Here is a 27,846-nt window from a genome sequence, read left to right as displayed (position 1 = left end):
GCGCTGTGCTCCTTTGCAACCCAGGCCATTCTAGGATTCTATGAACAGGACAGACAGTCCAAACCTGCAGTGAAAAGTTTATTCATTATGAACTTATTATAAGTTTATTTATACAGCACAACACTATCAAAACAATGCGATGTTTTGATAGTTTGATGTTTGCAAAAGCTGTTTGATGTTTTGATGTTTGGAAATGTTAAGCTCAGCAGCATACTACATTGCTCCTAAAACTTAAGGGAAAAAAAAAAAAAGGAAAAAAAAAAAAAGGAACTGAATCTGAATAGTAACAAGGGGAAAAAAAAAACCAAAAACCAAAATGTAGCATATTCAAGCACTTACCCCCTCCAGCAGGTTAGCAGGGGCACTGCATGCTCCTTTCAGCACTTGCTGAAGGAATTCCTCCTGGTCAGGTATCTTGTCTTTGATACCTAGTGAAAAAAATAAGTAAATGCAATAGGATTTAGTGGGTTTAAATGAACAACAAGCCTCCGAGTAAAGCTAAGTCCACTTCTGAAATCAAGCTAAGAACTCTCCCTGGTAGAAGAGTAGCATCCTACTGAAAGTCACGGGGTTTCCAAAAAACATGACAGATAACCTCACCTCCTCATCAGAGCAAAACCACATTCTCCTCATAAAAGCAACTATGAAGACAATGCTTACAAAGGACAAGAAAATACTTTTTTTTATTTACCTCCCTCTTCTGCACATGGAGGCATTACCTTCAGGCACTTTGAGAACCTTCTCGTTCTGCTCACACCAGCCGATGGGGTGCAAATCAGCTGTCATGATGTCACACCAGAAGTCAGCCTTGCGATCCTCCCCGTAACCATCGTAGCGCAACAGGAGCAGCTGCCCGCAGGTAGTAATGATGGTGGCCACCCAGTAGGTGTTTTGGTCAGACTTGACAGCAACCTCCAGCTTCATACCAGGTGCAAAACCATTCTGCAAACTTGTGTCCACCTGAAGAGAAAGACCATCGCACCTGAGCACCTCCCAGAACTTTGTGGAACAGGGGAGAGAACATTTCAGATGCATTCGTCAGCAAAGGCCCTCAAGTCAAATGCCATTCAGTCTCCTCAGAGGAACCACCTCATCACACCGTGTGACCCAAATCAGACTGAAAACCGAACCTGCATTAATGGAACCTCCTCTGCATTTCAGAGTATCCTTCCAACCTTTGCTTAAGGCTTTGCAAGGCATCTCCCTGCCCCAGACAGCACCTCACCCACCACTGAAAAGCTTTCTAACTCACAGCTCGTCTGCCAAGCTAGACAAAAATCAAGGTCACACTCACCCACTTCTTGTGTTAAACTATTTCTTTCAACTTCTTTGTGCTAAGAGTCTACTTAAAATATATACATACACTTTAGTTAATGATAGCACTGTCTCTGCTACCATGCTTAAGAAGGCATGAACCTGCACAAATTGCAGAATGAGGACATTTACAGTATCTAACAATCTAAATAATTGTGTGCAACACTGTTACATGAATGCTTAGATTAATAAAAGCTTAAGTGATTTTTCAGTGAGTTTCCGTCTAGGCAATAGCTAAGTGCTAAACAGTGAATGCACTTCATGTGTGCAGGTGAGGAATCCAACTGCCCAGCACTCCGATACTGAAATGTCAACTTAAAAAGGAAAGGCAACACACCAACTTCCTCACCCCGCTAGTTTTTGCAAGCTCACACACTCCTGAAAGGGCAGAAGGACCCTGTGCTGCTCCCACTAAAGCAAGTTTCCAAGCCACGTTCAGTTCCACAGCCTCAGTCATAATTAAAAGTCAAACATGTCGATCCCCTGTTCTCAGCCAAATGTAACTGGTGCTTGTGCTCTTCAGTGGCCCCAAATTCCATTTCTTTTTTGAGTCAGCTGCAATAAGGCTCTTGGTATGATGCAGATGTGGAAGCTGTTTTTTGGGTTATTTATTACCAGTGCTGTGAAGACAGCTCAGTAACTGCCATAGCTGTTATAGTCTCATCATCCAGCACATACTGGTTTGCTAAAAATAAAACTAAGAAAACCACAGCAGGAAGAAAAGCACATGAGGCTGTTGTTAACTGTTTACACCCTTTAGGTTAATATCCACCACATGGAGAACCCCCTTCATAAAAACAGAATCAGCAGAACACAATACCTGCAGACTACCTGAAGTGCTGTTTCAGAGGCAACTTGTTCAGAAAGGTAACTGCCTTGCTGAAGAGATTTCATTATTTATCTTGCAGTCTGACCCCAAGAGAAAAGCCACAGTGACACAAAGCCTGAGAACTGAGCAGTCGATGCAGCTCTCTCTAGCTGAGCCTCCAGCAAAGCCTCACGAACTGTACTGTAGGAAACCAGCAGCAGCAGATGGAGCTATCCCTGAAGTCAGTCGCGTTCTTCAGATGGTTTCACCTATGATCCCAGCAGATGAAGCAGAGCCCAAGAAGTCAGCACCCCCTCCTGGCAGCTGGGCAAGATAACACCACCGACTAACTGATAGATAACTGTACGCACATCAAGTTGCAGAAAGGAATTATGAAGAGCATTAAATAGTCCCAGAGAAAGTGTACTTAAGGTAGGATGACAGCACTGGCATCAGTACAACTCCAGGTATTTGCTAAGCTCTGCTTCCTGCCAGATCATACGCAAAAACAGCCCCTTGAATCTTAACACTGTTTAAATTTTAAAATGCAAACAAATTAAACATTAGAACATGTTTAACTTGAGAGAACAGCTTACATTTTCCAATGCCTCTTACTCCTGGTAAGAGCAAAACATTCAAAACTAATGCAAGCTCCCATCAGCACAGCTAGTACTTTGCTAACACAGGCTGTGTCATCATGGGTTACATTTCCCAACCTGCTTTGTGTGCTCTCTTGTGCTGTGGGTGAAGTATTTCTCACCCACTGCTCATAATGGCAGGCTCTTACAGTTTCAAAAGAACAAAACAAAGCCTTAAGCCCCCATCCAAAATTTATTTCAAGTCAATACCAGCCCATTTTTCTTGTGCCAGCATTATTCTTCAGCTTAGTGTTTTTCACTCCTCTTTTTTAAAAGTACAAAAGTCGCTCCCTCCCAGCTCTCCTGGCATTAGATTACAGAAATGTGCCCCTCTCCCAGGGAAGCACCAAGCAGCAGGAGGCTCCAGCAGGAGGGATGGGGCTCCAGCACTGGGCCTGCAGCGCTCTGCTCTGAGCCTCTCCTGCACCGTATCCTGCAGTCACACAGCCATACATATGGCTTCACCAGACAGGCTGCTGCTGCCTACCAGGAGGCACTGAGCTCGCCCTCCTCTACCTTTTCTACACAGGTGCCTTCTAATGGACAGCAGGAACCTTGAGCGCAGGGCCTCACATTGTCGAATTTCTCTGAGCAGCAAGATGTAGGTGATGTGACAGTGCTGTAAACGCCCCCCCCTCTCTGCTGGGCAGTTCTGGGTCAGCATTCACCTCCATTTTTTTTGCCAAGTGTATTACAGAGAATATTAAGGCTGGCCTTCAGAGATCCTAAGGGAATTCTGCTACTTTGATAGTCTACAACTGACAGTCCACAGCCAGGCCTTATTCTCAGCTCTTTTATGCCCCCATGCAGGCCCTGACAGCCTGAGCCCCTGGGCAGCCCCTCTCTAGGGCAGGTTTCCCCTCCAGAGGGCTCCCAGTGCAACACAGCAGCATGGGATGACGCTGCTGCACCCATCCTGATCCACAAAGAGCTCTCTGTGCCTCTATTACTTACATCAGCAAAACCGTGCAGTGTTCTACACAAATAGGAAATCATCCCAACCAAAGATGTGGATTTTTTTTTAAACCGAGTTTGATGTAGGTTACTCCAAACGTAATGCCTCCCATTTATTTCCGTGGAAACTACAACATACAAAGAGCACAATAACGCTATTTGATACAGCAAATTCTTAGCTACAAAATACTGTTTTTCAATATAATCACCATCATCATTGAAGCATTTTTGCCAGTGATGAGCAAGAGCCTGCATGCTGCTTATAACCATCTGTGTCAGCGAGGTGACCGCAGTTGCTATTGCCATTGCTGAAACACACCACTCACCCATCACTGCTCACTCCACATAAGGAATGATCCCTAAACATTCAGCAAGTGTCAACGAATGTCAATGGGTGCCATTTTTTTGGCACGGAAGAAATAAATTTCACACCTTTGCTTGTTACACACTTCCATGTCAAACGCCATTCTGACAGAGTGCTTCTCTGCTGTCATCTGTCGCACGGTGACAAAATGACACACAGAGTATAGGCAGGAAGGTTCAGCTCTCCTGCCATCCCACCAACACCAGCCTCTGATGTCATGGGCCAACATAATAAAATAGAAGGCGTTACTTTTGGAGCAGCCCTCATGTTCCTATTGCCCACGAGGACACTGGTGGGAGCTCTTGTTCGGCACAGGGCAGCAGGCAGGGGTGTCAGAGTCATTCTGACTGTGTCTCCTACTGATGACTGAAATACAGTCACCATGTTAATTCCCTTGACCATGACAGTAAGGTTGGTGGGCTGGTGTGACAATTAAGCAATAAGGACAGGCTTCTGTAAGAGATACCAAACAAGGTAAAGCAGACCAGAGAGGCAGACAGATGGCAGTCCTGCTACAACATGCCCCTGCTCTACTTTCACGCCATTCCTCAGCACTTCTGCTTGCTCTTCCTAGAGCCTCGGTAAACCAACAAAAGCCAAGGCAAATGTAAGGTCTCTCCCCTCCAGAAATGAGAGGTCTGAAAGCCTACACTGAATGAACAACTTACAGTTACAGTATATGGAAGAATCTCAGCAAAAAGTCCATTTACTGACGATCTTTACTAGGTATTCAAAGGCAAAGCCAAGACTTTGTCCTACTCATTACACTTTCTGATCAGTATTCTAACTACTGCAGTCAAGTGTATGGTGGAGCTATTATTTCTCCTTGGCCTCCTTGAGAACCACCACTGAAATGCTCTTTGAGAGCACACCTGAATTCTGCTTTTTGCTATTCAAGAATTATGGCAACGTCTGTCTGAAGTGCAGCCACTCTACTGCAGCTGGCAAGGAGAAATCCCTCAGAGGAAACCGAGACCAGCACCTGCTCAGGCTTCATGAGAAAAACCAAGCTTATGCTCTGGTGCAGAGAAGACTAGGAGCCTTTCTGCACCTGGGCCATTAATGGGGTCACTCTGTGCTACTCTGCTCTGTTCAGAATGGAAGGCAAGAAATAATAATAAAAAAGGTGAAATTCCAAATTTCCCATTCCTCTAAGAAGCATAATTTTAGTGAATCTTCCAGATTTCAGTACATCAGTAAATCCAGATTTCCAGTACATTCAGTACATCACTCATTCAAAGAAACCTTCAACATTCAGTGCATAAAAATGTGATGCTGAAGACAGTAAGTAAAGACGTTCCCTTACTCACATGTTTAAAAGACCCATGAGGGGCTGCAACCGCTCCTGTGTCTTCTAGATACTCATCCCAACTGAATTCCATGTCTTCCACACCAGAACCAGCATCTGGAAGAGAAGCCAAACACCTTCAGCAACCTGTCAGCTTAAGTACGGGGCTACTAAGAACTTCAGCAAAGATGACTTCATTTCTAGGTGACTGACCACAGAAGTGTGCAATGGACTTCAGTTATGCAACTCGCAGCAGATAACGCTGTTTCACCTTCACTTGTATGTGACACTTTAAGTTGGATTTGTGCTGAAATAGTGAGACCTTGGGTATTTTGGTTAAGCACAAACTATTTACACACCTAAGCGAGGGGAGTATGGGGTAAGTTCTGTATCTGTTCCAACAAATAATTAGGGCAAGACTGACAATTCTGGGCATACCAGACCTTCAAAGAATTGAATGAAAAACCACCCCAGAAAATGCAATACCATAAGTGGTTTGAAAGTGGTTTTTTTAAGCTGGAAGGTTATTTACTTCGGTGTTAAAAGGCACCAAAAGCAAAGAGAAGAATTCAGGGTAGTTTTAAGAAACACAGCTCTGAACAATTGAAATCAAGAGCTTTCAAGTGGGTCATTAAAAATACCAGCTCATAAAGTATAACAGCTTCTTCAAAGCAAGAAAACCTATCTCTAGAGATATTTAAAGCCAAAATGGGCTAAACCCACTCAAGCCATAATTGTACATTCATGCTATCAGGAAAGAGAGCACCTGTAGTGTGAGCTGTGTGCTCCCCTTTAGCCACATTTCCTATCACTATTACTACACCTGCCCCTCCTCACAGTCTCCCCTTCAGCTCCTGGCTCACCTCCCTGTTCCCCCTTCCATTGCGTTCTCTCTGATGTGCAAACCCACCCACTGAAAGCTCCAGCAGGGTAGATTTGGACCCCTATTCTGTTCAATGTGCTGCCACACTGGTTTTTCTCTGGCTGGCACAGTGTGGGATGACAAGGGAGGCTTGCTGCCACTCTATGCAAGGAGCAGCTTTAAGCTAAACACAAAACAACAGCTTCAGTAATGAAAAGGAACAGCAGTGACGTGAGACGCAAGCAAAGCTTTTCATTTCCACACAATCCTACAGCCTGCTCCAGAGCCACCTCTGTGAACAAACACGAGGTGCTCACCCTGTGTACAAGGGAACCAACCCCTGCTTTATGTCTAAGAACAGAAATCTCCGTGTGTTGGACATGCAGGAGAGCTCAGTGCACAACATTCCCCACGCTCCCAGCTTGTATTAGGACAGGTGGAAACTCCTCTTAGAAGGAGTAGCAGCGGGAAACACTAAGTGTCCAAAGAAGGGATGAGATACTGTTACACGCCATTATCTGAGCCGTGGGCACTGCAAGATCTGCCAAGCACGCTCCACAGCACTTCTTACCTCTTGAACAGAGAGGGGCAAATGTTTGCCCAAAGTTTGACCAGCTTTCAATCATTTAAAACCTGCAAGTGCTCAGACTTCAAATTCATGTTACGCTCATCTTTGACTCTCACTGTAACTCTAGGAATGGCCAATTGCTAAATTCAGAAATGCACCTTCAAATTGTGCTGTTTGCTGATGACAGTGCCTGTTTTAGGGGTGGCTCTTATCACTCCCCAGCCCAGCATCACTTCCCTTTATTTTCAGATTGGCCTCCTCTAATCATCATCCATTTGATGGGATACCTTCTTAACTTACTGAAGAAACAGACCTGGAAAAGGACAAAAGTAATCCTAGTTCACAGATTCCGGGAGAGCAAAGAGGGCCAGGCACAGAGCACAGCTGCTTGCAAACCAGCACGAAGCGGGGCGAAGCTCTGGCTGCACGTCATCCCAAGGATAACCTAACCTCACTGTAAAGCCAGAGTACGAATTGCTTAACTCGTTAGAACATAATATAGCCATAAAAATGCTTACGTTCAGGAAATGGGATGAAACTTCAGCTCAAAGCAAGCACTTGTGAGCAGCCCGGCACAGGCCTGCTGGCTGCTGCCCCCACCTCCCACCAGCTCCCACCCCAGGCACAGCGGCCACAGCCCATCTCACAGCACCGCTCCCAGCCCCATATACATTCCCACACCAAGAGAGCCACATCCTGCCAGGTCTCTGCCATGGTCAGAAGGGCCCAACGTGGCCAAACCCCACCAGCACTCAGCTTCTCTGGAAACTGGTTTGCCACAGGAAGAAAAAAAACACCAAAATTCTTGCTCAACGCTCACTGCCAAGATGAACACTTTCCACCCTCTGTTCTAGAGGATTTCCTTGCGGGGTCAGAAGTCTTCTTTTGATTGAAAAAAGCACCCAGAGCTTTTGCCACCCTTCTCAGCCCATTCTGCCTTCACTCACATGCAGGTAGGGCTCTGCAGTTGGATGAGGCTGGGCTCTCAGCCTTGCACCTCGACCATTCAGCCTCACAGAGGGAAGTTCAGGTGCCCTTAGGATCGTCCTGCAGATGTGTGAAATCTCAGAAATACACTGTCTAGTTTTCTGTACCCAACTGCAGAAACACTTCCAGATGTGGCAAAGCACTGCCCCCACAGCAGGGCTGGCTGGAAATCAGGGTTAGATCCCGTCCCTTCACTGCTCACCAGCAGAACAGCTACGGCAGAGCAGGGCCCCATTCCAGAGGAGGCTCTGACCCATTCTGTTACTGCATTCTACCAGCCTCAGCAGCTCGGCTCCATTCAGTGGGTGAGCAGATCCTGGGGCACACAGAGGATCTGTTAAATCAAGCTGCATCCCTGAGGGCCTGCATTAAACATCCAAATCAATCCAAGCTCAAATGACCCAGGGAAATGTCAGAAATTTACAGCAGCAACTCACTTCTGCCATGACAAAACTTGCAGTTTAGGATGACAGATGACAACAAGGAAAAACATGTTCAGCCCACTTATTCTTAAAGCACAATTGCTTAAAGTAACGCTGTATATACGTGTATGTATGTTCTCTCTCTCTCTCTCTCTCTCTCCACATCCTTCATTGCTTATAAGTCCCAGATGAGTCCAGCTTCTCACTATGCAGTGGGACATACTGTTCTGCACCAGCCGGATGGCTGAAGCACAGGTTACTTCGGTGGCAAAGCACAACAGTGGCAAAGGCAGGGAGAGAAACCAGATGCCGTTCTCTTCCCTATGGCCTCACCATACAACCGGCTTTTGCTCATAAAGCTTTCAAATCAAGCTAACTTGTTTTGTAAGTAAAATGTGAGAAGCATCCCACAGAGCTTCTGTGGAGAATGCACAGAGAATGACTCCGGAGGGCAGGAAGTCACCTGTAAGAACATTTGAAGCTCCCTTCCCATTTATCGCTGCTTCTACCAACATCACTTTCAACACCAACTGTTCCTTTTTGAATTTTACCATGTTATCTCCTGTTGCTCTCTGACAGGTTCAGGCAGAGAAAGAACACTGAATGGCACCATCTGGATACAAGGCAGGGGATTACTAAGAGCATTAGCCCTTGCATGTACCTGAATTGAAAGGAGTGCAGGCTGCTTTGCTCCTGGGACTCAAGTTAAATTCTCCCTGCAAATAACTTTCATGCATCTTTAATGTGATTGAGTTGAAGCCTGTCATACTGGACATTTAAGTACATCCCAATGAAGTCTGCAAGAACTTCAATTTAAAGCTTACTTAAAGGTTTCTCACCCTGCAACTCAGATACACTTTGATTTTAACAGCAGTTAATCTTTTCCATCAACACCAGCTGCAAGGCCATGAATAAATAAAGGCAGGTTGGAATCTGGGCAGCTGAGGAAGTCTGTGACAGGGACAAAAGCTGTCACTTCCACTGCTAGCGCAGGAAAGCATTACAGCTAACACCCTGAGCACTGCCTGGGTCCTCATGCAGAGAGCCAGCAAAGAAACAAACAGAAAGGAACAACAAAAAGGTGGAGGGGACGTTCCAAAATCTGCTATAAAACATCAGATGGCGACATGACAAACAACAAGGAGGGAATGCTTCCCAATGAGCTGGGACTGGTCTAACTCAAGACACTGCAGAACGTATCACAGGACCACACCAAAACCACTGTGCATATGTTTACATGGGGAACACTCACTGCAACTTGTCTCTGAACTGAGCACGTAACGCTCTCCTCAGTTACTGTTGCTGCTTTTCACAGCAGCTTGTACTCAAACCAGATGCTAACTTCAGGAAAATTCCTGTTCAGTCATTTCAAGAAAGCGAGAAACCCTCCAAAGCTACTCCACAAGCACAGAGAGGACTGTGTGACCTCTGCAACTTTTACAGGAAGTAGAGAGGGACGTGCAGTCAGCCTGCTGCTGAGCAGCTGCACAGCTCCTTGCTGTTCTTAGCTCCAAAAACTCTTTTCCACACTACATGACAGAAGAGAGCACATTCCAGTGGCAGAGGAAACTCTGCCTATTTATCCACGCTGCTTTTTCTTGCTCACTGGAGGATATGATGCTGACAATAACCTGAGCGATTGGCTATCATTAATAATCAGAAAGCACGTTTTGGCATCAGACAGCAGGTGATATCATTCTGCCAGAAGCACCACAGATTAAAATCATGTTTAACATTTCTTCAGTAGCAGAGCAATTAGTCTTCCATAAGGTAGAAGCAGAAAGATCACTAATCATAAATTGTCTAATGAGAGGCTGCTTGTTGGACAAGTGTCAAAGGAAAGAAATGCTAATCCAATGGTTTACAGTAGTTACAGCAAATTTACTTTTTACTAACTGTCCCAATCCTGAGGGTAGGGACCTTCTCAAGGAAAGTAAACAAATCGTGGCAGGAAAAGTCAGAAAAACAGATGATCCCCCATTAGGGCATATAATCTAAGAACTCTATTTAAGAAAGCTGTTGGTATATTCCCAGCCATCCCAGACACTCTTCTCAGCCTGGTGCTACAAGGTGAACCAAAACCTGAACTAATTTATCAAAATTCACCACTCTGTAGCAGGTTAGGAGCTGATGTCCCAGGCTCATCAAAAGGGGCAGCAAGGCACATCAAAAAACCAGGACAGATTACAGTGGCACCAAATAGCTTCAATTATCTGGCTTCAAACCAGCACGTGACCTTGTGAAAATATTACAAACAACACAAAGGCAAACGAGGGCACAAAAAGATAATATTAGCCACTTTGATAAGCAAATGCCTTAAAACAGTAGTGCTAAACTTTCCATAAGTTCATCTCATGCTGACATCATGAAGGGGAAAGCAGAGTTTCTAACAAATGTAATCAGCTCTGTGGGTCACAGAATCATAGATGTCATATTTTGTTCTCCTCTAAGCCAGTGATAACTTGCTTTTGGCAAACTTAAGACCTGCAGTCAGAACGTAACTCACCATGACTGAAGCATACAACACACTATGGAGCATTCCCTGTGCTCAGGGCTGTTCCCTCTTACTTGTCAAGTATTTTGAGAACCTGTAGCCCCACAGCTGGGCCGTCCCACTACCTGCATCATGCCGCTGTTCTCCATTCATCTCCACAGCAGCCCAATGTTATTCCAAGTAGCCAGAAGCAGGAGAATCCAAAACTGTCACAGTTTAGTGGTCATGAGTTGCCTCCCACTTTAAACCCTGCTGGCAGCCAGGACATTCATGAAGGGATCCTGAAAAAAAGTAAGAAGAAATACTGTTATGAAAATCTTTATTGGTCTTGAACTACTTCTGAAATACACCAAAAGCAGTGCGCACACACAGACAGAGTGTTCCACAGTCGTACAGTCTAAAGGTATTCCTGCCCATAATGTCCATTAGGCGAAAAGAAACGATTTTTTAAACCTTTCAGATCAAACCAGCCAACCAAATAAACAAACGACAGAAGGCAGAAATACAGTCCTACACATTCCACAATGAGAACTTGTGGCTTTCAAACCTGTAAGCAGGAGATTTCTGTTGGAACCTAATCCAGCACCAAACTACTGCAATTCCTACGAGCAATTAAATCGCTTTGTTATCACTGGTAGAAAGTAAAAGGTGAGGTCTAAAGTCAGCCCACTGCAAGTGTTTTTGTCCCCACATTTTAAGCTTAGAAATGCTTTTTAAAGAAGGTAATTTTCCAACACCCTTTGCACTTCTGCTGAATGCCTGGGAAGCACTTTCTTTCTTCCCTTCTTCCCTTCTTTCCTTCTTTTCTATGTGAAGCACTAGAAGAAGCAGAGGAAGTTTCTAAAAAGTTACAGACCCCTAAAAAGGCTGCAGGTTGTAAAACCAAAGGTTGCATTTCTCACTTAAACACACTTTGAGAAACTATGGTTTTCAAGAGGGAAACTGGAGACATTTGCAAAGCCGTATATTTTTCTGAGTTGTATTCAGCTGGGATATCTAAGAAGATCACCTGAGAGTCCTCTGAGGGATTTTTTTTTCCTTTTCTTATTTTTTTTAAAGATTTTTAAAAGTACAGTAACCCCCTGCCATAGCAAAGACAAATCCTTCAGAAAGACCATTTGCTGAGCAAATGGAAACACAAAATCTGACTTCAAAATAAGCATCAGAAATGGGTGAATGTTCTCCATGATGGCAATGCTTTGGAGATGCAGCTATGATTTCACTTCTGAGATTCTAATTGGACTTGGCATAAGATGGCTACAAAGGACTAAAAGATCGTTTTGCATCCCACTACAAACACCAGCAGACTTTAAGTAGCTTTCTGCAGGCTGCACTTCCATTTGTACCGACATTCAAATAAGCAAATTGTGACTAGCAGCTGGTCTGAAAAATTCTAACACCATGTTTTTTCCTTTGAAAATTTGCCCCCTTGCTAGAAATGGAAGTATCCTCAAGCAGCAGTTCTATGAAAAGGGCCTGAGGTGCCCATGCCTGCCAGACTCCTCCCAGGTCTAGCAGAGTGGGCAGAGAACAAATGGGGAAAAAAAATCATCCCAAAGTTCTGTAATCTGGGTTTGTGGAGGATTTCCATGGGGTAACTGTAAAATGCTGAGTGCAGCAGAATGCAAATGCTTGTGTTCTGAGCACCCAGGCTTGCGAGGTGGCCCCAGCGCACAGCTCAACTCAACTGCAAAGTGCTCCCATACAGAGCTGCTCCGCAGGCTGAGCCACAGGGTTTGGCATCAATTTCAGGGAACTGCACAGCCTGCCTGGGCTCTCCTGCATGCACCAGTCAGCTTCACTCCCACACTTCGTCCCCCCTTGCCGTTACTGACCCACCAAGCAGAGGTACCAATTTCTGCCAGCTTCCATCACTTCTTCACACGCCCTTCAGGTCAGCACGGTGCAGTGCAAGCTGCAGCAGTTCCTCACCTCCCCTGGCTGAAGGTGGTTTCACCCTACAGACAGCCTCAGTCTAGGCTTCTAAGGTTCCTTTTATCCTTTATGAAACAGGACTAGGAGATCAGCCTGATGACCCTTGAGGTCCTAATCCACGCCATTCTATGATTCTATATTATGTCCTCACGTTGTGTTACAGGAAATTCGGGTTAGGAAAAATTTCTTCTCCAAGAGCAGTCAGGTGCTGCAATGGGCTGCAAGGGAGGTGGTGGAGTCACCGTCCCTGGAGGCGTCCAGGAAACATTTGGATGTTGTACTGAGGGCCGTGGTTTGGTGGGGAAACACTGATGGCAGTTGGACTGGAAGATCTTGGAGGTCTTTTCCAACCTTGGCGGTTCTGTGATTCTATAACCTGCGCAAAGCTTGGCACACAGCAACCACCAAACTGCTTTTTATCATTAATCAAAGTATTTCTTGGTGACGGCCTGTAGGACGCCCATCACCTGCACACTGCTAAGACAGTGGCAGTGCTGTGACAAACACCCCATGAAGCACCCTGGCCAACAAGGTGGAGATACACCGGACAGCGCGGTCCTAACAAAATGCCCTCAAAATGTATGTGAAGTTCAAGTTATTTTCAATTTATGGTATCCAGCTCTCAGTTAACTTCTAGAATTAAAGTAGACAATATAGAAATAGCCTCATCTGGTGGTGGTTTTTTTTTTTTTGTTAAACAACATTGAAGTATTTAAACATCCCCAAAATTAAGAGGCTGTTTATTTTAAAGATGCCAAACATTGGCAGCTCCTGCTGAAGCTGATTGATATTCTGCCCGGGCTGGGCAGCTATTCAGGATTCGATAAGCAGCACTGTTGTTTTCTGTACACAACAGTAAAAGCACTTGTAATTAGCACCCACCACTGTGGATGCTTACAGTCTGGCACCCCCAAAGATTATCTTCTGATAAACCTCAAGAGGAGGGGAGCACGAGTGCTGTTGGAGCAAAGATGATTTGGAAACACTTTGGACTCCTCAGTCTCACTTCTGCATTTCAAACTTCCTTTCAGCACATGAAATATTCAGATGTTAGCAACTGGAGGCAGCATTAAAAACAGTTACAGTTCATTAAAGCCAGATGGCTCACTTGAATATGAAAAGAAATCAAACATAAGTTGGATGTTGAATTAAAGTAAATCAGCTGGCGTCTGAGGCTTAATATTATTTTAAAACAAAGGCACACGAGACAGGGGGACACGCGGGACTCCCAGGGGCTGGGCAGGGCACTGCACAAGGGTCGTGTTGCACAAATTCCTTCATGCAAAAGAATCCAGCAAAATCTCTTGCAAAGCCTTGCGTGTGCAGTGGAAGCACGGCCCAGAGCACAGCCAGGAGCACCCTGCTGCTGCATGAGATGCAGTTCCTCAGCACCTGAAAGCCTTAGCTCTGCCATCGGGCTCATCCTGCAACCAGACTGTCTTGCAGCTGTCCTGTGAGCATACCTGGAGTGGGAGGAGAGGAGGTGAAGGTGCTCCCAGCCCCATGCCCACTCATACACATACATACCCATGCCCTCTCATTTCAAGCAAATACAAATTATGCGTTCCTTAGGAGAGATAGCACACACATTGCATCTAAAGGTATAACTTCTTCAGATGAAGTAAAGAAGGTAACTTCTTTACTGTGAGAGTCCTGCTCTTCCTTTTAGTTGTGCCCTGCTCAGCACATCCCGCTCGGCCCGGTGCCCGTGGTGGATCGCTGCTGGCACTTCAGCACAAGCAGGCACCTGGGACAAAGCAGCCCTCTGCTGCCAGCCTGAAGGATGCCTGGGGAGAATGAGCCCGGGGAGAATGAGCCCAGGGGAAGCCCACAGCAGCCCCTCCTCAGCTACCAACAGCAGCCGAGCCCCAGTGCTCACACCTCCACGTGCACAGCCATCCTTCTGGGGGATATTCCCGATTCATCTCACCACCTCACACATCCACCTTCTAGAAGGGCCTTCTGCAGTTAAGATCCGTATCTCGTATCACACAGTGAGCTGGAAGGAGACTTCTTTCACAGCAAGGCCCTGCGCCGGCACCAAACACAGCAGGCCAAGCGTCACGGCTGGCATGTGGTCCCCAGCCCGGGAAAGGGAAATCCATGTTCTTCTTCCTTCACAGAGAACATCGTGCTGGGGACAGCACCCAGCTGAGGGCATGGGCAGTGTGCTCTGACCGAGCTCTGCCAGCAGCCTGGGGGCCAGAAACAGACCGGGCCTCTGGGATGGGAGCTGCTTTTGAAAAGTTTCTTCTGAAACAAGCATTCACTTTTCAGTCTTCTGTTTGAGCAATAGAATTTACTTAAAAGAATTCTATAGCACAAGCAGAACCCAACATAAGAAAATACTTCAGGAGCCAACTTTACCTTACATCTTGCAATCTGTAGTACTAGATGTACCAGAATGTTTTTAGGAAATCCATTCCAGGTATACTGGTGAGATTTGTAGCTTGCAGTAGCTTGCAGTTCCCATTAGTTAGTATGTTCAGCACAAAAAAAAACAAGGTAAGATACCCTGCAAGCAAATTTGGAAATCGGAACCCAAATCCCCAGCACTGAAGAAGGCTTCCAAAGCTACCAAGCTGCTCAGTTTCATTCATTCTCTTGTAGCAACATACTGACAGTACAGAAATGCCCAGATATCCCGTATCAGAGGTCACTGGCTCCTGGAAAGGGCCATATCCTCTATGGGGAAATGCAGAGCTGGGTTAGGGTACAGCCACCAGCTGCCCTCTGCCAGGACCCAGCAGGAGGTGTTTGCTGCTTTGAAAATCTCCTCTTTGAATCTAGAACTGAGAGAGGCAAAAGCAAACGAATATTCTGAACAGTGTAAGCAATCTTTAAAACCTGCAGTGGGAAGAAGCTGTTTAAAATTCACACATCAGCAGAGGTCTGCACGAGCACTGCTGCTGCACACGGATAAGCAGCTCGCCCAAGTCCACAAGCAGTGCACGCTGCATGGCTTAGATTTCAGGCACACTCCTGCCTCTCTAAGTCTTTTGGAGTCAAGAGAGGTTTTAAGACCTTCCTTGTAATTCAGTCTTCAGTGACTGAATTGGAAGCCTGGATACCACTCACATGTTTTCTATCTTTCATCTGTACAAGCAAGGTTTTTCAGAAGCATGTGCTTCCCTTGCACCTGACCCTCCTTAGACAAAAGACAGAGTGGGAGATGTGTCACAACCTCTGATTTATGATGGAGTTTCAATTTTCTCAAGCCATTCTAAGTGCTGTCCAGTGACTAGCAAACAGCAATTTTGGTTTTCTTTCCTGCAAAGCCACCATCTGCCCCAGATCCCTCAGCTCAGGATGGTCATCACACAGTAAATCTTTCTAAGACAGTCTTGCAAAGCCCAGAACGTCAACTATAAATAGGCAAAAGAAAGTTTGATGCTTCTGTAACAAAGCAGTAAGAAATGCTACCAATTTCACAAAAGTGTCAGCTGTTGAAGAAATTTTCCTGTCCAACACAGAGAACAGAAGCCTTATGATGACCTCCAGTTCATTAAAGTATTACTTTTACACTCTTGTGATTTGCCACTCATTGATTTGCCTTTTACTGTAGATGTGTTGACCAACATTTCTTTTGAGCCATCTTGGTAGCATACTGGAAGCCATACAACAAAAGCAAAACCCTCCTTATTACTGTGCTATTTTATAAAATACAGAACAGTGGTAGCTATGCTTCCATGGTTTTTGTAGCTGCTAGACTGTGACCAAACGTAGCCCATTTGATTTCACCAACCTGGGTTATCCCAGCCCCAAGCTGCCTCTTCCAGCCAAGCCATACCAATGTGCTCCTCTATGATGCCAAGCACTGTCTCAGCATCCTGCTCCTGTTCCACAGCTCTGCCTGGAGACAGCCACTCACAGCTACAACCTGCAGCTAGAACCCTGCAGCCAGATACCCCTCTGAGAAGTTCTTTCATTAGACATGTTCAAAATTTCTCTAGAAGTCTCTGTCAATCTGTTTTTTGTCCCTTTGAGGACAATGCCTATCTTTCTTCTAATGTGTAACTCCTGCTCTTTGCGAGGAAAACTTTCCCAAATACAAGGCAAAGGCTCCTTTTGTACTTTTTTGGCTGCCAAAAGGACAGTCAAGTGTTCTTATCCAAGCAGCCCCCACATGGTCTGCATGCATAAAACCCACCAAACACAAGGATGACATGGGAACCGCTATCACTAGAGTTAATTACTAAAACTTCTTGTATTTCTCTGTCACACTGGCACCGCAACCCCCTCTTGCTGACAGGCATTCATCTCAGATGTACCCTTCTGTGCTTCCTCCATTCAATCCATTCAGGTACAAGACAGCTCCAAGTTGTCCATCACACCACTGCAACACAACACTGAGACTCCCCCAGGGAAGCGCATTTAAAGAACACAAACCTCACTTACTTGTGCTTCTGTAGAAATTCTTGGGAAAATATAAATGGAGCGAAGATGTCCAAGGAGGAACACAGAATGTAAACATCAATAGCAATTAGGGCTTACAGCAGTTCCACCAGACACATAATGCACTTAGAACAGGGAAGCCTGGTTAATAAACGTTGAAGCACTCAGCTCCAACTAAACAAATGCTGAGATCTGTTCTTGCAGCCCATGCTGTGCTACCCACTCTAGCATTCCTCTGCCTTCTCCAGCTAGTTTCTCCTGCATACTGGCTACAATACTGGCAGCCAGTGGCCAAGCAAAGAAACAAGACAGAACAGACTTCTCAGCTTTAACCAAAGACTCTGTACCATCCGTATTACAGCATGAAAACAATGGATGGGATTTGAGATAAGCCACACAGAGACCTAGAGAGCAACCAGGCAGAGGGCTGTGAGAACACCTTGCTGCAACAGCTACTCGTTCCCAAAAAGCAAGCCAGGTCCTGTCTGTGGTGCCAAGGGCTAGCACTTCCACTGCGAAGTGGAAGAAGACAAAGTAGCAGCAGATAAGCACAACTAAGGACACTAAACTCAGCTATCCACTGTGCGAAAGCTGTTCCAAACCTAAAAATACATTAATTGCACACATATTTTAGGCAACTAACAAAACACACCAACAAACAATGCTGGGGAAATCTGTAAAAATTTGTCTGTTAGAACTGATTTGGAAACTAATTTTCAATGCACGAGGGATGTCAGTCCTGCAGGTAAATGTGAAGGTCAGTGCAGTCTTAACTAAATTACAATAAATAGCTCCATACGCTGCTGAAAGGCTCTATTTATTCAAACAGGTCCTCTTTGCTAACTCATATATTCTGTGAATATGTTACAGGAAAGTCTTTGAACGAGATCTTAGCAGGACACTCGTAGCATGTAAAGTGAAAAACCCTGCAGCATCTCCCAAGGCCTTTGCTGAAGCTGAACTCCTCACTCTGGAGAAGCTGAACTTTAAGCACCTAATGGGTGTCACCACTACAGACAGCAGAGCAACGGAAGGAGAAAGAAGCAGAGAGGGGAGGAAGGTACCCTGCAAATCTGACTTGAAAAATAAAAAAGTCAATCACATAAAATGTTTTCAGGTATTGAAAGCATCCCTCATTTGTCATGTCATTGAAATATTATACGATACAAAAATAAAGAAATGAATAAAATAAAATTATACCCATTTCTAAGAAGAGCTTCCAAACAACCAGCTACACAGAAAGAGCAGCTCTCCCCCAGACACCAGCACAACCACAGGACAAACTCAGGTTTTATCGCCTAGGACACTTATTTCTCTCCACTCCAGAGGTTTAAAGGTTAGGAACTAAGCCTACTTACTTACACACAGACACCCAGTCATAGAACTCATCAAATCCATCTCAACAGGCACTGTCTGGTGCTTACTGCTTGTGAGCACCACTCTTCTAGATCTGGGTTTGAAAACAGAATCTGGAGTCAAGCATTAGGTTTGTATTTTAAAAATCCTGGCACTGATATTTGAGGGCAACAAAGGAAGTAGCACTTCATTCACACTTCTTACAGTCTTGGTTTGAGCAAGTAACTAACTCCAGTAAATCCAGTTCTCAGTGGCAGGCTAGATTGAAAAGTAAAATAGAAAATAGGTGGTTCCTAACTTTGTAGGCTTTGTACTATACTAAGCTTAAATCATTTCAATTTAAAATAACTGCACTAAGAACATATTTGTTTTTAAGCATGCTAACGCCCAACTGATTTGTTTCTGAGTTCACGATTACGCTGACTTGCAGTTCCACCTGCCTAAGTGCTGTCAGACAGAGAGCCTTTTTAACAAGCAGCAGCACTAAAAAAACAAAACACCCAGAAAGCAACACAATTACACTTGTAAGAGCTGCAGAAGAAATAGGAAACTGCGCTGCTCTACCAAAATCACTCATGGCAAAGAGCTGGACCAAAACAAAGTCCTAAGTCACTGCTTTCCCTGTGAGGTTACCTGGCAGTGAGCACAGCTCACAATACAAAGGGAATGAAAACACACCTGGTGTGAAACCAAGTACCTTGCAAGTACCCTAGCAAGCATTGGGTACCACCTCCAACCAAGAGCTAACCCTCAACTATCAACTGGCCTCGTGCTGAAGCCTATGGCCAATGTGTTTGGGGCAGGGTAAGCAGAAGGAGCTTTCACAAGGAGCCAGTCACACCCAGCACTCCCTGCACACGCTGTATGAAGCTCTCACCACCCAGACCTGCGAAGATCAGGCCATGCTTCCAGAAATGCCAACAAGCAGCTCCTTGGTTCAGATGAGACAGGAGTAAAAGAGACTACAAACTCCCCAGGGTCAGGACGCCAGGCTTGCTGAGCCGTATTCCTCACAGAACCAGGCTTTAGGGCTCAGTGTCACTTCAGAACTTCTGTGCCTCAGGTTTTATTTTTACAGCTTAATCTCACTGTGTTTCACCGCCGTGCATGGCAGTGTCTTATGGCTACAGCTGTACTGGAATGGGACGAAATAACAATGCAATGGGCAGGGCAGCCTTGCACGAGATGGCTGTGAGATGGTGCTGCACAGGGAGAAAGAGGACCAATGTCTCAGCACAGAGCAGATGTCTGCAGAAGCTGAAAGCTAAGGTGTTATGTTCTCCTGCAAGGAGATGGTCCCCTGGTGACCAGATGGTGGCCACCGCAAGGAGAGCTCTCAGTACGCCCAAGCGCCAGGCCTTGACACAAATGCATACAGTTTCCTACTCAGAGGTATTCCTTCATTTAAAAGCAAAAACATGACCACGAACTGCCATCTTCAAGTGGGGGGAGATGCCCAAAACTAAACCACAATTCTATTATGCACCATGGCCAATAGGAATACATCTCCATGAGGAATGCAACTGAAGGCTTTGGATAACTTTACTCAGATCCGCAAACGTGAACACTGGAACTACTAACTCCTTTCTTTATTACATATGTAAGCCTTCCATCCCAACTATTTGAGTAAAGACTGTTAAATCAAGTTAGAAATCCTAGGTGAGTGAAAACTCAACTTCCTACAATGCATATTTAAGTACCCTTGAACAAAAAGAGGGCTGGAAGCAGCTTCCCTGCAGTTTGAGTTTCCTGCTCTTGTATTTACCTAGCCCCCATTCTGTTTTATAGAATTTCCTGCGCTCAAACAGCTGCAGTTTTGCTACCAAGACATGAATTCTGACCTGGGCTGCTCTGTATCTTCCAAAGCCAGCACTGCTGAGGAAATTTCTCAGTGCTTGAAGAAGCCAGAAGCCCTGAGTCTAACTTTAGAAACGACCCCACAAGGTTCACCAGCGCAGCGCATTCACCATTCCCACATAAATGAAGGCAAGCTGCTGAGGAAGTGAAGCGATTTCCCTGCAGGGAAGTTGCAAGGAAGCCCATGGCAGAATGATGATCGGGAGCAGCTCAGGGGCTGACGAGTGGCTGCATGACTTGTGTCCTTATTTTTGCTGTTATGACTTGAAGCACCACTTCTGCTTTTGCCCAACAGTGACAAATACAACTTCACTGACACTACTCAAATACTACCAGCAGAGATGGTGACAGTGAATATCCAGGCAGACATATCTCCTGGCCAACAATTCTGAATTATTTAGTGGACAGCATGTATAGTAAGGAGAAAGAACCAAAAAAAGCCTAAGTATGACCTGGCTGAGAAAACAAAGAGAGTAAGAAAAAAAGAGCACTGTTAGCTTCTCTGCTGCACAGAAGAACAGACTGATGGCAGGACTTGGAGGGCAGCCGTGTCAGGGGAGATGTGAGGGCACAGCCAGGGACAGTGACAAACAGCTCTGCACTTTGTTGGGAGCAGATCACTGCCCTGCCTGAGCTGCACACAAAGAAGCGGTCAGAGACTCCTTTCTTTAGACAACCTTCCTGAAACACTACCAAAAAAAAAAAGAAAAAAAGCCAGTATTCCCTGACCAGCATCAAGGAAGAAGAGCAGGGAATGGCCACTTCACCACCCCTTTTAATCATCCAGCACAGAAACCAACTGATCATGGCTAGCATTTCTTCAAAGGGAATATTTCTTCCTCATTTAACTTACAAAACTCTGTCTCCTGCAAATGACATTTTATTTATAGCAGTGGTATTTGCTGTAGAACTGATTGGGGAAAGGCTGTAAATGAGCATCATTGCATATATATGGAAAACAATGATAAAGCAGTCATCAAAAAGCTAAAGAAGATTTCAATATTCAAATAAGGCAATCTGCATAACCCCCACCTGAATTTTAATTCTGCAGAACTTATTTCAGAGATTTGTGCTGCAGATGATCTGTGCCAGCTATTTCTCTCCCACAGAAGAGAAGCAGCGTGCATTAGGAATGTGTCCTGCAGTTCCCAGACCTGGGTTAATTTTAATCCTTGGACTCAAGGTGCAGAAGGCACTTTGTCACAGGGGGCTGGATCGCTTCTGCAGATTCTCAGGGGAAGAAAGCAAAGCTGAAGACTGTGACGGACCACAGCAAGGTTATGGTAGCAGCGGGCTGTGTCACCTGCTGAGCAAAACAACACTGTGACTGGTAGCTGTCTAAATGAGAAGTTGTCCATGTGAGAAGGAGAGGGAGATGCCTGCTGCCATGCCATGCCTGCACCATACCCATGAACCAGCCGTCAGGACAAGCATATATTGGCCAAGCAGCCAGAAGTCCAACCTGGTGAGGTCTCCCCAAGGAACAGGCTTGCACCAAACAGCCTGAAAGATCACCACAAACCACACTGACACCTCTGAGCCTATCGGTGCTGCAGCTTTGGATCCTGTATTCCTAAGCAAGCACTTCAGTTGCAAAATCACACAGCCCTACAGCCTTGTAGGGCCACGCAGCACTGGTGGCTCAATCACACAAATACAGTTTGCCCTTCAAGTGCTGTGGATGCAATGGGTCAGGGGGAGCAGGAGCTTTTCTTCTGAAAACCTTGGTCTGAAATCTTGAGGAAGGTGGACTGAGCAATCTTTCTCTGCAGCCCACAGGATTCTGAGCACATTATCTGCTGTGCGTGCTCATTCAGTGTTACTAGTCACTTTCTCAACATTTTTGGTTGCAGTGATTGCACAGTGCTTTGCAAATAGCATTGTTTCATCCTCAGTGTTGTCTGCATTCAAGAGCAGTAACACCAGAATAATCCTTGGACAACAAGAAAAAGATTATTTTTGAGCCCCACTCGATTCCCTAACTGCAGAAGCATTTTATCATGCCTGAAAAGCTTAAATTTGATAAGAAAAGCTCCAAGAAGGAAAGCGTGTTAAGCTCTTTCCATTGGCACACATAAAATTGGGTGTGCGGGGAAGCAGGAGAAAAAAGAGGAAACGGGTGGGATCATAGCAACCATAGCAATGTTCTCCAAATCTGAGGAGAAAAGATGAAAGAAAGAACAAGCACCAGAACATAGGCAGTTGCTTCTGAAACACCATTTTCCCTTATGGGCATTAACTAGTAGATCTAGAGACTTCCCCAAAGGATTGATGCCCAAGCAAATGAAATGCTTTAGCAAAACATTTGGGGCTTTATTTTACTGATCTACAACATGCTGCAGTAGCAAATGCTTTTTACTGCGCAATACAGTGCACGCTTTCTGGCACCTCAAACTGGAAGTAAAGAAGATAGAGGAAGAATTCAGACCAAGCTTCCTATGCAGGCCTCATTTTTACAAGCAACAGCACACAAAACCTCTTGTTTGTTACCAGCTGAAACTAAGACAACACCGCGGGCATCCCAGCTCCACATGCCCAGCTTCCTTCAGGATCCAAGGCTTTCCTTCAGTTCAAATGAACTCATCACACTGCACCTCTGCTGCACAGAGCTTATTCACCTTCTGCATCCATGAGCTCTGCAGTTCTTATTTCTATAATTAATGCTGTAAATTCCTATACACACTTTCCCTGTTGTTAGTTCTCTATGGTTTTTCCTGTTCTCTATCTTCAGCTTTCCACACTCAGTCTTCATTACACAATGACACGAATCCCCACACACTTCTATCAAGATCACTACGTTAGTTAATAACAAGTGAGTTACACTCTCATTGACATTAATTATGAGTTCATTCATTAGCATGTCAGTTTCTGCAGTAAAATCCAGCCTCTGAGAAGGAAAATGACCTGCTGGCTGCACGTGGCCCATATCGTGCACACAGAGCCAGGACAAGCTCAGGGCTGCCCAGAAGGACCAGGGGTGCAGCTGATGCTTCCAACTCTCAGTTCCCACAGCTGCTTCTCATAAGAGTTGTGCTCCAGAACCCCCCACAGGTCCACTGCCCTTCTCTGAATGCTCTCCAGGGCCTCCATGTCTTTCTTATAGCGAGGGGCCCAAAACAGAACACAACACTCAAGTCCTCTCCCGAGCTGAGCACAGCTAGACTATCACCTCCTGCTCCTGCTGACTACACTACTGTACGAGGTTGGCTGCTTCCAGACAGTACCACTGTCCAATTTCGAAAGCTTTGTGAGCATTCTGGATTATGATTTCCACACATAATCAAACCACAATTAGCCTGCACGATCCCAAGAAGCCATTGCCACAGCCACTCACTCACTCCTACCCCACACTACACATCTCCCTGGAGCAAACTCCCGCAGCAAAGCCCAGCAGAAGACTGTGGCCAGGCTGTGTCCCTACTTACCAGGTAGTGACCAGACCATCTGTGATTCATTGCAAACCTCCAATGAGACACCACAGGGTCCCAGAGCCCAGCAGACCCAACAGTTTTTAATCTATCCACCTCCTCACGTTCTCATCTGAACCCTGTTTCAAAAATGCTTGTGCCAGCACAGGTGGCAACAGCCAAAGGATTTCCTCTGGGTAATGCTGAAAGTTGTGCTTAAAAATCGCAGAAAATCTGTTGTATTCATTTTCTCTTGTGCCCACAAAGCACTTGTGTGCTTCAGTATTCCCTCAGTGAGCCCCTGCATGGGAAGGGTGCACGTCAGATGCAAAGCTTTACGGACACTCATCTGCATGGCAGAAGTGCAAATGTTTGGTAACCTAATTATCTTACACCTGAGCATTATGTCACGGCAAATGGCATGATTTCTAAGCAGGTTAATCAAGAAACAAACTTTTAACACAACCAAGAAGCATGTCTATTAACTAGAAGATGAAGTCAGATGGGCAGAAATGGAAAAAAAGAAAACCTGCAGCTGTATACCAGTAACAACACTAGCTCAACAACCCTCTTTCTCAGGGGAAGAACATATTTTATCATCTTAATCTGCATTCTCACATAGGTTTCAGCACTAAGCACCTCCAGTTCCCCTACAATTTCATATGTCTGTCCAATGCTAGAGGCTTTGCCTAAAAATCCCCATCTGTGTAACTCTGTTATTTCCAGCCTGCCACCCAACAGGTAACTGGAACTGAACATTGCTCCATAGCTCCTGACAGAACTACATTTGAAAATTCTCAGTAGGAGGAGAAAACACTGCATCTCACTTCTGTGCAATTCACACACAGTGCCCTTCCTAAATCAGTATTGTGTCCCTTCATTTCTCCTTGTCTCCTAGAGGCTCAAGGAGTGAAAATGCAGAACGTGGCACATGGCAAAACAGATCAACCATTCACTGTACAGAACAGCCTGAACCATCACAGAACAGAGAATGGGAAGAAGCATATAGAAATAACACCAATATTTGTACCATGTTGGACATCACCTGCCTGCAGAGCCAGGTGAAACTCTGTGGAAGGAACTACAGCACAAAAATGTAAAATTCAAAGCTCTTATTTTTATTTTTCTGTCGTGGAAGGAGACCAAAGCACTGTGCACTTCACTTGTAAGAAGAAGGAAGAAATATATGTATTGATATAAATCGATCTAAGATGGTAATTTGAACAATGATAACAGCAACATAACAAGATCTGAAACGGCTAAATATCCTTGACTGTTTGCTACACAGAGGGTGGGGGTGCACAACGAATCTGAGCTCAAATCTTAGCAAAGCCAGTACAGCTCAAAAACAGTAACTCACTTACCAATGACCTGTCAGTAGGGATCACTGCATCCTGGTGAATTTCTGTGCACACGTTCAGTAACCTCCCTGGAGATCCCTACTCAAGGTGTGATGCTGGTGCACAGCCCGCTGCAGCAGGAACTCTCCAAGGGCTTCTTGGGCTGCTTGCTACTTATGGGGTAAGATGATTGACTCATGCAACTAAGATTTGGGTCTACTGAACCAGGTGTCTGTACGCTTGGATTGAGACAGCATGGTGGTGGTTAACTGCCTCAGTGAAACCCTGATTGCTGTTAGTCTCAGGACAAGGTCTTTCGCACCTCTCTGTGTGCACCAGGCCTTGGGCATAAGGACCAGGCTCGAGGGAGGCTGGGCAAGGACTGCACCATCACTAAGTCAAATCACAACGTGCTTGTGCAGAAAAAGGCCTGTAAAGATGATTGATTTAGGCAGAAAACACTGCATTTACCACATGGTGCTCACCATAGCTTATTTACTGAAAACAATCCATTTTCTTGCTGAAAGAAATTCACCCCCTCTTCTAAAGGCAATTTCAGTCTTACGGAAGGAAAATAGCCACTTCATTTTCCTAAAGACGTAGGTCTACTGAAAGCAGGAAAGCTTCAGCTCCACTTTTATTTCTTCACACACACTGAAGCCCTGCTGTTTCAAAGGGCTGAAGTCCTTCTCCCCGTGCTGACATCCCCAGAGCCACACATCCTGATTACACAACCCCTTGCTTCAAGCAAGGACTGTTTCTTCCACATAATTATCCAGAAACTCACGTAACACATCCTTATTCCAGCATGACTTCCATCTGCTTCTCAGCAGTGTTGCACCGGTGAAGATGTGCTGATTTGCACAGATACACATACAAATACAAATATTGCTTTTGTTTCTGCATTTCACCTTGGTATGCTCTCACAAGTACTGACCCTCTTAAACCCCCAGACCTGTGCTAAAAATGTGCCAGCAATTGAGATCTAATGATGGCTGATCGGCTAATTTCTTCATTGCTAACAGGAAACTGCTGCACATCCACCCCACTGGCTACAGCCTTCTATCCCAGCAGCAAGATGAATGACTTTTCCAAACTCTAGCCATTTCTAGATCCGTTAGTGCCTCAGCATCCCAGCTATCACATAACACCAATTCCCATCTCTGCCGGGGCAGTAATGCCTGTTTTGCAGAGTTCAGCACCATGGAGTAAGAAATACTTAAGCTTGGTCCATAAAATACAGAGCAAGGAAGATGTGGGAAGACAGCTTGGGCTTTGTGGGACTATCACTGAACTGATCAGTGTGGATTTATTACTAATTTAACGAGCGTTAGTCATGTGGCTTGCACATCATTACAAACATGGCCTCCAATCCTACTGAGGAAGGAGCCCCTTTATCTGTTCCTCTGGATGACCAGAACATGCATTTTTTTTCTCCACCAAGCTCCAACAGTGCTCCCCATTCCCATCCTTTACTGACTAAGGGAAGGCCAGGCATGTAGTGTTTTTCATCAACTTAGTCTGCCAGGGCTGACAGGCAGACTAGAAATTAATAAAATAAGTATTTATTATTGCACTGACACTAAACTTGTACATTTCACAGAAGACTGGAGCCTACTACACTCTTCACTCACTACCAGCTGTGTTTACACTGCAGCAGAGTTTGGAACCTCCGAAACTCACGTAAGACCTAAACCCGACAGCATCTGCTGGTTCCAAGGGAAAAACTATTAGGAGAAAAAACATACTGTAGCTTCTTGTGTTATATGAAAACGAAATCAGCTGCTTTTAAAGGTACCACAATTTCATTAAGCGTGGACGCTTAACATGGAAAACAAGATGGATTGAAAACTGATGTTCCATTCATACATAGCATAATATGGAAATGCATCTGCACTCACCAAATCAAACTTTTCCCTTCTCCCTCAGCGAGGAACACAGACGCATTTCAATCAATACAAGAACCAGTTTGCCATTTAGAGTGTGAGTCACATCCATCAGTCACTGTCAGTAAGGACACAGGAGCTGAGCGCCTGTCCTGTGACGCATTCTTCAGCTGAACAAAGTCCAGTATCAGATAACTCAGCCTTACGTTTTATCAGTTTAGGCTCAGGGGATATCTTACTTTCTCCCCTTAACATTCATTGAACAGAATAGGAAATAAGTTATCTAGAGCTATCAGCAGCTTTGGACAACTATCCTGCACTATGCAGTCAACTTGGTCAGATCCATTAAACATTATTCATGAATGGAAAAACATCAACTTGATTTTACCTGGAAAATACACCATATGTTACACTGAAGATGCCAAATCCACCACAACAGGACTGTCTCAGCAACAAGCCCCAGCTGCAGGACACCCTCGGCCTTGCACTAGCATGCACAGCCATGTTCACCTCCAGGCTCTCAGCTCTTGCCAAGCAGGACTGCCCTCTGCTGACCCACAGCACCACCAAGGACGCCTCGCCCAGGAGCTGGGAACACCCACAACACCACAGCCAGGTGGCCCCAGGGCTCCTGGCACACAGCACCGTCTCTTCCACTAGAGAAGGCAATGGTTTTTCAGCCTGGCCATCCCACTTGTTGCCTAGGATACAAGATAAAGTCAGTTTGGTGACATTAACGTTTCTCCTTGGGCCACCTCTCCTTTATCTTACTGAAGGTAACTCCTCTCCCTTTGGCTTACCGTGCTGGGTCTGGTTTGGAATGGTGAGCGTGGGCAATCTCTCCTGGGACCTGTGCCAAACACATACAAAGAGCAGCAACACGTAAGTGCAACAGTCTCCTACTGGCCAGTGTAACAAGAGGACCACTGACTCCAGAGCGCAGCAGGACCGGCTGTGAGCTGCAGCCCCTC

General features: G+C 45.3%; 1 protein-coding gene across 3 annotated transcripts in view; it reads right to left on the bottom strand.

The window, feature by feature from the left end:
• Nucleotides 1-27,846, bottom strand: part of SFMBT1 (Scm like with four mbt domains 1) — a 65,106-nt gene that overhangs the window by 25,082 nt on the left and 12,178 nt on the right. Inside the window, exons 1-5 of one of the 3 annotated variants that reach the window (XM_048957193.1) lie at nucleotides 27,264-27,838; nucleotides 10,825-10,980; nucleotides 5,389-5,483; nucleotides 720-960; nucleotides 340-428 (exon numbers count right to left, since the gene is read on the bottom strand). In XM_048957193.1, the coding sequence (XP_048813150.1) occupies nucleotides 340-428; nucleotides 720-960; nucleotides 5,389-5,483; nucleotides 10,825-10,852 (453 nt within the window). In that variant the 5' untranslated portion in view covers nucleotides 10,853-10,980; nucleotides 27,264-27,838. Of the gene's footprint in view, nucleotides 1-339; nucleotides 429-719; nucleotides 961-5,388; nucleotides 5,484-10,824; nucleotides 10,981-27,263; nucleotides 27,839-27,846 lie in introns of those variants that run through there. The other 2 variants (XM_048957191.1, XM_048957192.1) reach the window with 2 other exon arrangements.

This window comes from Lagopus muta, chromosome 11, assembly GCF_023343835.1.
Source record: "Lagopus muta isolate bLagMut1 chromosome 11, bLagMut1 primary, whole genome shotgun sequence".
Lineage (NCBI taxonomy): Eukaryota > Metazoa > Chordata > Aves > Galliformes > Phasianidae > Lagopus > Lagopus muta.
The sequence above is the reverse complement of the archived record's forward strand: the minus strand, read 5'-3'. Positions and strand labels throughout refer to the sequence as shown.